Raw genomic sequence first — 12,058 nt, forward strand, 5'->3', positions numbered from 1 at the left:
CTTTAGCCCATATAGAGATTTATTCAGTTTGCACACTTTTCCAGATTGACTAGCAGCATTCTCTCCAAGAAATTCCTTTCCAAATCTGAACCCCTTTCCAAGATAACCTTGTGGTAGCTTCATGTAGATTGTCTCTTTCAAGTCTCCATGAAGGAAGACATTTTTTACATCCATTTGTTGTACATCCCATCCTTTCATAGCTGCAACAGCCAATAGAGATCTTACAGTAGACATTTTTGCCACAGGTGCAAAATCTCTGTATAGTCTACACCTTCTTTCTGCCTATTTCCAAGCACAACCAGCCTTGATTTGTGTCTCTCAACCATTCCTGTCTTGGGGTTGTATATTGTGATGTAGAGCCATTTGCATCCAATTGCATGTTTTCCAAGTGGCAACTCTGTGATTTCCCAAGTATTATTTCCTTCAAGAGCCTCCAATTCATACTGCAGTACACATCACCAACTTACATAAATATGTGAGGCTCACCCACTTACAGAATGACACCACACTACAAGGAACTTTCCTAGAAACATTCAAAATAACAGCTGTAAATACAGGCAAAAAAGACAAGAAAAGGACAACAGTAAAATATTCTTATATCAGCAGAATTGAGCATCCTCCTTTAACAATAAGACATTTGTTCTTTTTTTTTTCTTTTAATTTTTTTTGTTTTTAACATAATCTTTCTAATGAAGTCAGACTAGACTCATTAGTCAACACTACTCCTAACAATCACTCTTATAAAAAACATTACCACCAACTCACCAAGCATTAAATTCAAGTATACCTCTAACACCTTTGCCTGTTTACCACCATGCCATCACCACAGACCCTTATAAACGAACCCACCCATCATTCTACTCGCTATGAGATACATAAGTGATTGATTGTAAGCACACCAAAACTAACTGGTCACGAAAACCTAGCTTATACACACATACAGTTCTAGAACCATATAGTCCTATTCCTAGTGCTTTGGTCATGGTCCCTGGAATAGTCAGGGAGCATGGACTGTAAGGTCCATTATGTTAGTCCGATCAGCAGTCATGAAACCTTAACAAAGAGAATGATATTCAAGTTGGGTTGAAAGTGTGCATGCTTTAAAAAGGTAATATACTAGTGCGTGTCATTAACTAATCTTGCATTTCGGTAATTTTGTTATTGCATTTGAAACTCGTGTACTTGTAAAACATTTGTGCCGAAATGAAACTTAATTTATCAAAGTAGACTCTGGTAATGGGGTTAGGTTATTCAATTCCAAGTACAAACTACAAAGTATGTTTTTAGCTCAAAATCACTACTTAAACATTTACTTTGTCGCATCTCAGTTAATTTTCCTCTTATTTCACATTTATCACCCAAGTACGTGAGTAATCTACTACCCCCGTTTCTTATTATTTGCAACGACTTGATACAAAATAGAGAGAAAAGATGTCTAATCGTTATAATTAATATGAAATGGAGGTAGCATATACATATTCCGTATTCATTTCATACCCGCTCTTGTGCAACATACTCCGTATCTTTTACCTGTAATCGACTAAAATAAATTAGCAGTGTAATTTTCATTCTTTAATCTGAGCCCTTCATTGACCAGCCTCCACACTTCCAATTTCACACTGCTTTTCTCCCTTCAAAATCTCCCACCCATCTTTACATCTTCTTTCTTCAATCTTTAATTTCAATTTAATTGATTTCTTCCTTTCATACTCAATTAGCTGCTTCAATTAATTCTCAAACGACCCTTCACTCAACTTTTAATTTACAGTTTGATCTTGGGTTTTGCGTGCTCGTCTTCAACCCCAACAAATTTATCAATGGAAGCACAAACCCTCTCTTCTCCATGGCAGTTCACCTGGTCAGTCTTCCTTCCTTTCTTTCTTTATTAAATTGATTTTTTTTTTCTTGCTATCATGAGTAAAATCGTAATATTCAATTTATTTAACTATTATATCTTGTAATTTTTGATAGTGTGTGTATGTAACAATTTATTGTGTTTTTTTTTAATTTGTGGAAGTTGTGGGAAGAATTTGAGCTATTATGAAAGGTGCGCCCCAAATTACATGAATTGAAATGGGGTTTTGTAATTACGTTTCTAGATTGCATAAAGATTGAAGCTTTGAATAATTAAAAGGGGGAAAATAGAATAAGGAAATTCTGTCGTTTTTAAAAGGGGGTTAATTGTGCTTCTTGTATGAAATGGGTTTGAGAAACACCGATTTTGAAAGTGTTCAATAGAAACTGGAACTAGGTTTAGGTTATTGGAGCAGGATGCTTCCTAAACTGCTTTGTAGCTAAGGTGTTGAGTGATTGTAGCCCAGAAAGATCGAAATTAAGGAGCGACATTTGTAGATTGAACTTCAAAGATGTAACAATTATGTTTCAATTCGGGTTATTGGACGACTATAGCATGTTTTGAGCTGGGGCTCGTACGAGTACGAATTCTCCATCCCCTGACCATGCCTGCTATAAGTATATGTTTATGCATTGTATACTAGTAAAGGAATTTGACTCTTTGTAAGAGTAGGAGTCATTGTATATAATTGCACCAATTTAGTAGTTTTTGAAAGATTTGTTCAGTAAAGTCCATGATTTTGGCTTGATTTTCCTCTAAAGTGCATTTTGGATGTAAGTTGTTTTTGAAATAAGAATGAACCTGGTCTAGCCATCTTTGGCCACTAAATGATCTTAGTGGGCATGTGGAAGTATGCGTAATTGAATCCTAGAATCAAATTGTTAATAGCATTAATTTGATGAATGTATGCGCTGGTGTATCAAGGCTGTTAAACCATGAAGCATTTGTGGTGTAGTCTACAAAATCAGTGCAGGAAAGCCTTTATGGCATTGTTTAGGAAAATGGTCTAGGCATCATTAAAAAGATTCTTATGAAAAGTATTGAAAATTTTGTGATAGCTTGACAAAATCTTGCTATTAGTTGCTGTTGAAATACTTGTGCAACAAGGTCTGTGCTTTGGGCAATGGCTTGAGTAATCAGTTCAATCTGAACTTTGAAGGGGCTTTAATGAGGCTTATATAGCTTCTGTGTTTTCAAATGTTACTTAAGTTGTTTTGTGGTGTTTAAGTCATTGCTTCAGGTTTCCACTTCGGTATGATGAAATTCATGAAATGTCATCTTCCTCTTAGTTTTATAACAAGACATCAATTTGTCGACCTTTTGTGCAGTGACTTAGAAGTAAATTTTGAATCAGATGAGAAGGCGTACATTGTGTATGCAGCTCTAAATGTTGATAAAGAGGTGAGTCTTTTTGGTGCTTAAACCATCATAAAAATAATTCTCAAATGTTTCCTTAAATTTTATGTTAATTCAGGCATATCTTTCAGTTGCAACCAGATAAAGTAAAGAGGGTGCTGTCAGTTTCCAATGGAAAGCTTGTAGCGTGAGTTTCTTTCCGAGTAAAAAATGAGTTTTCCCTTCATCTTTTGTGTTTGCTTTGAGAAACCTAAAAAAGGGATAATTTCTTCTGGTTTCGGTTAGTGTTTCAAACATATTTTACCCTATGTTGCTTGTTTAATTGTGAATCTCAGTCTTTCATCACTCTTACCAGCATAACATTTTCAATCATTGACTGAAGTCACTGAAGAGCATGTGCTACTTAATATTTAATTCGTTTTTCTTTTCGTCTTTGTTCTAATGACTTGTCTGCACTTTCTCATCATTTCTTTATCCTATCATTTTTACAGGCATTTCGAAGCAGTAGAAGCTAGATTTCTTCGTGCATCGTTCAGTGCTTTTGTGGATGTTCTGACTCTTGCAACGAGAACTATCGAGGAATTCAGTCCAGAAAAGGGAATTTGAGACCTGGACTTTAGGTTAGAAACTATGATCTTATTTATCCAGACTCATGTTGCTCGAAATCATTTTCAATCATTGATGGCCCTTATACAACCAGTTGCTTTACCAGAAGTGGGCTGTCTTGAGAAGATGCTGTACTCAGCTACTTAGTATAATTGATTGTGTATACAAGCATGCTCTCATGATATAGCTTGTAGTTCATTCTATTTTTTAAAAAAATAAAAAGTTTGTAATTCTTCAGAGCCACTTAGCTAGTACTAAATCTAATTTGAAGAAAAAAAAACAGGGTGTTAACTTGAAGGTTATTTTATCTCCTGTATGCATGTACTCGATTTTTTCTTCATCAACCTCGCTGTTGCTGTGTTAATTATTGTTTTATTGAAAATGAGATTCATTTTGTTCATGGTTGTGAAAATTCAGCAGATGATCTTGCAGATAAGATATGATATGATCCTTTTGATTAGTCTTGAATATTCTCCGTAATATATTTCAGCAGTTAGGAGTACTACTCAAGACATATGTAAAATGTAATCAGTGATTGAATAACCTTGAAAACAAACTTCTTGGAAGTCTACGTTGACTTGGAATGTTGAACAACAAGAATCGTATTACTGCTTGGATTTCATCATAGTTATCTACACTTTGTGTCTTTTTGCTAGCTACTGACTCCTTTTTAGTAAGCATTTTTCTGATATACTGTCTAACGTCTGGCAACTTAGTAGTCGAGAACTCATGAATAATTAGCTCGTGGTTCGGGGCAAATGAATATCACCATGGCAGTTTCATCATATGTTCATCGAAAACTGGTGGATTAGCTTAAATGAATGAACAAAAATATACTTCATATAAGCCAAGAAAGAATATACAGTATCCTGTAGAAAGATGTCTTTATTGTAGATATGAATGTACATGACTACATAGTTTTGCCTGTTAGGGAATCCTTAACTCCAAAGAATTTAATTTGACAAGTGGTAATTATCGCTTTTTCTTGATTTGATTATATCGTAAATTACAGTAGTTATTGAATTGAGACTTTAACAAGGGGTGAAGGACCTTGTATTAGTACCGATAAAATTAATTAATACGAAGTACTGTAAGTCTGTAATACATATGATACATAGCAGCTGAATGATGGCTTTAGCACATCTCACATCTTATGTGGAACAAATTACAATTACTTTCCGGTGTAAATATTAGAATAAATAATAACTGCAAAATACTGCCCATGAACCATATTATGGAGCTTCTTTTCTGGGCAAATTCTCATAGTTTTATCAGTATTCATCCAAATAAGTAAATAATGTTTCATCTTTCTTTGACTTCCGTCTGCTGAGCAATGCCTTGAGCAGACGCTTACTTTTGCTGGGGTGTCGCTCAATTTCCTTTGGCTTCTCCTTCTCATCATGAACTCGCATAGAGACTGATTTCCATGACTCTGAAAGATACTGTTCATACCATACAAAGTTCCACAGATTCAGATAACAAGCACGATTGAAGTTAAAATGGATTTTAAGATGCTGGAAATTTCCACAATACCATACACATTTTGAATGCTTACCCGATGTCTTTCAACAGCAGAATTTGGAGTTGTTGGCCTACTGGATTTTGGTGTTGTTGGTCTTGAAGCAAGAGACCCAGAACGCAAAAGAGGAAACCGATGTGGTGAAACTGATCTTTTGTCTGATTATTGACAAAATTATCGTAATGAGAAGAAAACAATATGAAAAACTGAAAACCCATGTTACGAGTATAAAAAAATAAAAAAATAAAAAGGACGAAAAAGTTACAAAATATCTAAAGTAAAGACCTTGTTCTTTTTTGGGTGTGGAGCTGGTAAAAGAGAATGATCCAGGTAACCGGGATGGTCTAGGAGCAGGCGAAGTAGAGCGCCCTCTTCTGCTTAACATAGTACTCAAATTTAGTCAAATGATTAAAAAAAAAAAAATTAAATATATATATATATATATATATTTTAAAAAGGAAGAAGAAGAAGAAGAAAAAGCAGTACTAAGACAAGTCCAATGAACAAAAAAAAATCTTGGAAGAAAGATTTACCTGATAAAGGAGGATGGTGTCTCTCTAATAGAGGATGGTGTCTCTCTAATAGAGGATGGTGTCTCTCTTAATGAGGATGGCGTCTCTCTTAATGAGGATGGAGTCTCTCTAATTGTGGATGGTGACTCTTTTATTGTGGCTCTAATAGCTGAAATGAACAATTAAAGAGCAATAGGATGATTAACATTAGTAATAAAAAGGCAGCAACAGTTTGAACAAGAGTGAAACCTACCACTCCGGAATTGAAACCAGTCATCTTCATCTATGCCGCAACTTCTGTATTTCAAATTTGCAAGATTGCTGCTGTTCATGGTCTGACCAGCTGTTATAAATATAGCAAAGCAATATAAACATTAGAAAAACTATGTCATTGTAAGTATTGCATGAGGCAAATGTAAGGGAAAGTTATTCTGAAGTTCACAATCACAGACAAAGAGGATCGTGTTCTTGCCTGGTAAGACATATCTTTTATGGTATTTTGGCGTATCTGTAGTTGATGATTGCTGGGCCATGCCCTCCCTATCAATATACTCTTGGCATGTGCGTAATCTCTAAGACAAAGGACCATAAAAATGGAAGGGTTAGAGGCATGTTAAACTACCCCAACTACAGCAGAGAGGTTGTTCTGGTGAAAAACAGAAAAGACATTCAAATTGCAAGAGTTTTTATTGCCTTCACCAAATCCGAAGCCACAAAGACAAGTATTATTACTTTTGGGCCTTCTGCAAGTGTTCATTGACACAAAACAGGCGAACTGCTCCAAGTTTTAGATGGTCACTTATCTCTTTTAATCATCAATTAATTCAACATGTTTCAGGAAGTAAACAAATACAATACTATGCAAACATTAGGGTTATATAATTTTATACAAGTATATGATTTCCTGCTCATCACAAGCTTTACAGTGATAAAATTAAGGAGCCAGCAACATACATGTGTATGATGGGAAAACAAAAATTTACCTGTTCAATGCATGACACATGAAATTCTGTCTCGGAGGCTTCTTCAACTTTTTCTTCCAAAAGATCATTTACCTTATAAGTTACTGAACCTAAATGGTCTACCGTGTTCACCAAAGCTTTAATGGCATAATCCTTTAATGTATCAATAACTCTGCATGATAGGGCATAAAATAGCAAAAATTAGTGAAAAACTGTCAAAATTTAGACAAAGGTTTCCTCCAAATAATCAAACTGCTAGCGCCTTACAATTGCTTTTGATCGTCATTTGTGTAAGATAGTTCAAAGTACTCAGCCGCTGAATACAACTGAGTTCGCAAATTCTTCAAATCCTAATTACCAATAAAAAGAAAACACTAAAATGATTACAGTTATCCTACTGAACCTGGCAACATATCTTTGAAGTGTCTGGTAGCACACAAAGCAAGTTCCATTGCACAAAAGTAAGCAAGTACGAGGATTGAGGATAATACCTTAAGACTGTCAGCAAAGAGAAGACTTTGATGCATAGACGTCTCATCGTAGTTGGAAGTCCGATGATGTATAGGCCGAGTAGCGGCAGAACTTAGAGTCTCCATGGAGGAGAGCAATGAACTTCAGAATTCTTAATCCTGCAACAACCACCACCAATTGTTCAATCAATTGCCCAAACTAGATTACTAGTGAAGTTGAAGAATGAGAAGGAAATTCCAAATATATAGCTCCCTTAACTCCTGTGGTCCTCCCTCCACCCCCACGATATAGGAAAAAGAAAAAGAGAACATAAAATCGCTCTTGAAAACACCTTTCGCATTTTATCCTATAATTTATGTTCATTCAACTTCTGCAAAAGGAAAAAAAGCTACGAGTAGAGAAAAGTCGAAAACCCATTTGTGACCTAAAATTGACAGTTGTGCAAAACATTCTCGTTTGAATATCCAGTAGATGCAACAGCAAGAAGCCAAGAACAAAATAAAGAATTAAAGGAATAAGGAGATGGACATTAGGAAATGACTTTTTTATTACACCCACCCGGTAATCTACAATCTACTAAACTCCGACTAATCCGAATTCCATCCTGAGCATTCCCAAATGAGGGAATCATTTTTGTTTACAGAATAACTACAGAGTATCATAACAGGAGTGTTTAGAGTAAAATGATATCTAATCACTGATTTTCAGCAGGACATGTTGAAAAAGTAGTATTATACTAATAATTATCCATATTTCTGTACTACCCACAAAACAAAATCATAACTAAACTGTCATTTTACAGATTAAAAATAAATTAAACAGCACAATTTGTCTCTTCACTTTGTCTAAATCTTCAGCAATACTCACTTGTTAAAAGAGAAACAAAATGCCAAAAGTGTTTCCCTAAATCCTTAAAAACACCAAAAATTAAGATTTTCAGACATTAAAGAAGAAGAGGAGGAAAGAATATCCAACCTTCACCCAAAAAACATTAGAGGTACAAAATAATAATAAGCATTAAAATCAGAAAGACCCCACCTTTAAAAACTTTGCAATTAGCAATAACATTTCATAAAATCAATTTGTCACAGTCCATTTATGCAGTTCTCAGACTTCAACTATCATCTTCTTGATCTTATTACACAATAAAAACAATTTATTACCTTTATTTAATAATAAAGTTTTCAACAACAAAAACCATCAAATTAAATCATAATCCAGCCTACCCAACTCAATAAATTCAAATTCTAAACACTAATTCATCAAATTAAACCACAACTCAGCACACCCAACTCAATCAAACCACATTCCACCATACCCAGCTCAAGAAATTTCATACAATTAATTCCACAATTTAAACAATCACAGTAAATAAATTAAAAACTTCAAAATTTTAACAGTAAGAACAAGTCATTATAGAGAGGAGATCAAACCTTGATTATAGGATCCTGTGACCAAAATTACACCCAAAGTTTCAACCTTTTTTGCACCAAAATTTGGCAGCTGACTTGAAAATAGAAGCAAAGAAAACTCCCAAAAATCTAGGAAAAACCCAAGTGAAAAATCAAATAAAGGGTATATAATCAACAGAAAAAGACAGGTGAAATTAAAAGCAAGGTCTTTGTTTGGGTTTGGTATGGAAAAAATTAGGAAAACCCACTAAAGAAAATGACAAATTGAGAATGAAAAAATTGAAGAAGTGGAGTTGGAGTTGGAGGGTATTAGAGGGGAGCACGTCGGAAGCAGAAGAGCAGGAATTGGGTTGCTTTCTAGCATGGAATGCGGAGTGACTGGGGTTTTGAAATTGTACTAATTCTTTAATTTTGATTTTAATTTTATGAAATTATAAAATTATAAAATAAAGATTTGGGGGAGTTTAAGTGAGTATGAAAGTATCAATCATGATTATGGTTAAGGTGGGTCACTTTATTGTTTTCTTATTATTTTGATTGTTGTTCAACGATTCTTTTTCTTGTAAGTAGGTCAGCTCTAATTCTGTTCATGGGTTGGTGTGGAAATTAGAATAATGGGGTTGTTTCTTGTTTGGCTATGTGAGAATGTTGCAATTATCCCATCAAACAAATAAAATACTTCATCTTGTTTACATAACCGGTTTCTAGAGAGTAGATCGGATAAAACTGACTGGAATAATTATTCAAATTAAATTTAGATTGTACCTATAAAAAGTTTTTATTTACGTTGTATTGCAATATGACCCCAACCAAAACCGATTTGAATCAGCTTGAGATAAAGTGAAATACACATTATCTTAATATGATATCATGAATTTGAGTAATATAGTCCACAATAAATCAGGTCACTCAATTTACGTTAGGTATTTGTCGGGTTGAAATCATGTTGGTCTGGTAATAGGCCGGCTCTAGACAAATTAGATTAAATTGTCAACGTCGGGTCAAATTGGTGTTAGGTTGCGATTAGGTCACAAATTCATATTTGGGTTAGTTTCTTGTTTAGTTGTTTCTAGTTGGTTATGTGTTAGATTTGGGTCTTGGAATTTGCGAGTCAAATCAGGCATTATAATGATATAATCTAATATGATCGGAATAAGTGGATTTTTTAAAAAAAAATAAAAGAAAAAACATTTTTTTAAACACCCCTACCTGAAACAAATATTCAAAAGATCAACGGTATTGAATTATTTAGATTTCATAAGTTTCACACCATTATTTTATTTTATTTTAATAAGTTCACTCTTATCATATTAATCAGTAATCACCATATTTTACTTTCAAAAGCTCCAAAAGTAGACATTCTTACACAAAGAAAGGATAAACAATATCATAAGGCCACTTTATTTTTAGGCACAACTTTAATAATTGTACAAAAGCCAACCTCACAAAACTTAACCCTTTTAAAAGTAAAGTATGATAAAACACATAACTAGTTGAATCTTTTTAACCCTATTGTATAAAATAATCGCCTTATGTGAAACTATATATGGTCTTTGACTCTTTGTAAATAATTGTAATTGTAGAAAGGGTAAAACTTTTGAGTATAGATTATAGAACTCGAGGGTGGCAAGCAAATCTAATTTTAAGTCATATGCTTATGTACAAAACAAATAGGGACAAAAACCATGACTTCATTGACTTGAACACTAGGTTTATTTTGGTATTATCTCAAAATTCATTATTTACATTTGACTTCTTTTTTGAATTTTGATTCCTCTTTCTCATGTGTTAGCACTCTATATAAATTGTGTGGACAAACATCTATGCCCCATAGCTAACCTCTGGTCTGCGAAAATTACGGAGATGAGCATACTTGTACAAAAATATTCTTCCATATAAGTTCCATTATGGATGACAATTGACTTAATTGATCGAATTGTGTTTAGGATATTGTACGAGTACTAATAAGAAGGCCTTCTTTTAAGAATAAAGCCATCTTTGAGCACATATTTTATTTGGGTGATGTTAGTAGAGCTATCAATTCCGATAAATGGGTTGGGTTTGGGTCGGGTAAGATCGGGTCGGGTCAACTCGGATTAATTCCATAACCTATGAGGGTCAGGTTTGGGTTGGGTCATGCTTGAGTCGGGTCACGTCGAGTCATACTTCTTATCGGGTTTATGTCGGGTTAATAACATGTCGGGTTACATTCGAGTCGGGTAAACAATAGGTCGGGTTTAATTCGGGTTTTCACGGGTTAGGGTAATTCTCGGGTTCGAGTCGGGTTCGGTTTAAGTCAATAATTTGCGGGTTCGAGTCGGGTCAATAATAAGTCGTGTTAATTTCGAGTCGGGTTAGTAACAAATCGGGTTGAATTTTTGGGTCGGGTAAGTAATAGGTCTGGTAAAATTCGGGTCGGGTCAATAACAAGTCGGGTTGAATTTGGGTCTGGTCAATAATAAGTCGGGTTGATTTTGGGTCGAGTTTGTAACAGGTAGTGTTAAATTCGGGTTGGGTTAGGAACGGGTTGGGTTGAATTCAGATCAGGTTAGTAACAAGTCGGGTTAAATTCGGGTTTTAACGGGTTAAAACGGGTTTGGGTCAATTTCGGTTCAAGTCAGGTTCGGTGCAAATTAATTAAATTGGTCTTTGTAAACCAGTGAATCGGTGCAAGTTGTAAACCGGTAAATTGGTCGTTTAAAAGCAAATTGGATGGTTCCACACACCCAATTGGACTCCCGGAGAGTATTAAGGACCATGGTAAACATTTCGGCAATTTTTATTACTAGGCGAAAAAAGTCAAAAAATTTAAAAATTGAAGGCGCTCGGTGTAGAAAAGTCTTGATATTTTAGAGGATACATCTCGGGGTCATATAATGTCGTTTGGAACCATATATGAACATTATATGTTGTCATAAATGTTCGTAGTAGGCTTGAATTGATGAAATCCTTGCAAGTTGTAAACCGGTAAATTGGCCGTTTAAAAGTAAATTGGATGGTTCCACCAACCAAGTTGGACTCCCGGGGGGTATTACCGTATTAGGGATCACGGGAAACATTTCGGCGATTTTTATTTCCGGGCGAAAAAAGTCAAAATATTCCAAAACTGAAGACTAATATCCACACTTTTTGAGAAATTTTGAAGGTTTCGGGGGCCCGGTGTCGAAAAGTCTTGAAATTCTAGGGGATACATCTAGGGGTCATATAATTCCGTTTGGAACCATATACGATTATTATTTGTTGTCATATATGTTCGTGGCATGCTTGAGTTAATGAAATCGGTGCAAGTTGTAGACCGATAAATTGGTCATTTAAAGGCAAATTGGATGGTTCCACCCACCCAATGAGACTAACAGACGGTATTA

The 12,058-nt window shown here is 34.8% G+C and overlaps 2 protein-coding genes across 2 annotated transcripts; one reads left to right on the forward strand and one right to left on the reverse strand.

Moving 5' to 3' along the window:
- Positions 1–1,556: 1,556 nt before the first annotated feature.
- LOC110696139 lies at positions 1,557–4,215 on the forward strand. The gene is made up of 4 exons (XM_021873426.1): positions 1,557–1,858; positions 3,184–3,256; positions 3,343–3,398; positions 3,703–4,215. Exons 1-4 carry the CDS (start codon positions 1,818–1,820, stop codon positions 3,815–3,817), a joined length of 285 nt encoding a protein of 94 aa, XP_021729118.1. The 5' UTR covers positions 1,557–1,817; the 3' UTR covers positions 3,818–4,215.
- Positions 4,216–4,854: 639 nt separating this feature from the next.
- On the reverse strand, positions 4,855–9,356 carry LOC110696140 (protein ABIL2-like). The gene is made up of 10 exons (XM_021873427.1): positions 8,715–9,356; positions 7,302–7,439; positions 7,078–7,160; positions 6,832–6,982; positions 6,321–6,420; positions 6,102–6,191; positions 5,870–6,017; positions 5,622–5,710; positions 5,373–5,494; positions 4,855–5,259 (listed from the first exon to the last, which is right to left on the reverse strand). Exons 2-10 carry the CDS (start codon positions 7,404–7,406, stop codon positions 5,089–5,091), a joined length of 1,059 nt encoding a protein of 352 aa, XP_021729119.1. The 5' UTR covers positions 7,407–7,439; positions 8,715–9,356; the 3' UTR covers positions 4,855–5,088.
- Between the last annotated feature and the right edge of the window lie 2,702 nt (positions 9,357–12,058).

The sequence above is a fragment of the Chenopodium quinoa genome, unplaced genomic scaffold (assembly GCF_001683475.1).
Source record: "Chenopodium quinoa cultivar QQ74 unplaced genomic scaffold, ASM168347v1, whole genome shotgun sequence".
Classification (NCBI taxonomy): domain Eukaryota; kingdom Viridiplantae; phylum Streptophyta; class Magnoliopsida; order Caryophyllales; family Amaranthaceae; genus Chenopodium; species Chenopodium quinoa.

Coding starts and splice junctions, on each gene's coding strand:
- LOC110696139 (XM_021873426.1), top strand. CDS start 1,818: ATGGAAGCACAAACCCTCTCTTCTCCATGGCAGTTCACCTG. Junction 3,257..3,342: donor CTCTAAATGTTGATAAAGAG/GTGAGTCTTTTT, acceptor CATATCTTTCAG/TTGCAACCAGATAAAGTAAA. Junction 3,399..3,702: donor TCCAATGGAAAGCTTGTAGC/GTGAGTTTCTTT, acceptor TCATTTTTACAG/GCATTTCGAAGCAGTAGAAG.
- LOC110696140 (XM_021873427.1), bottom strand. CDS start 7,406: ATGGAGACTCTAAGTTCTGCCGCTACTCGGCCTATACATCATCGGACT. Junction 6,983..7,077: donor AATGACGATCAAAAGCAATT/GTAAGGCGCTAG, acceptor CCTATCATGCAG/AGTTATTGATACATTAAAGG. Junction 5,711..5,869: donor ACACCATCCTCCTTTATCAG/GTAAATCTTTCT, acceptor TATGTTAAGCAG/AAGAGGGCGCTCTACTTCGC.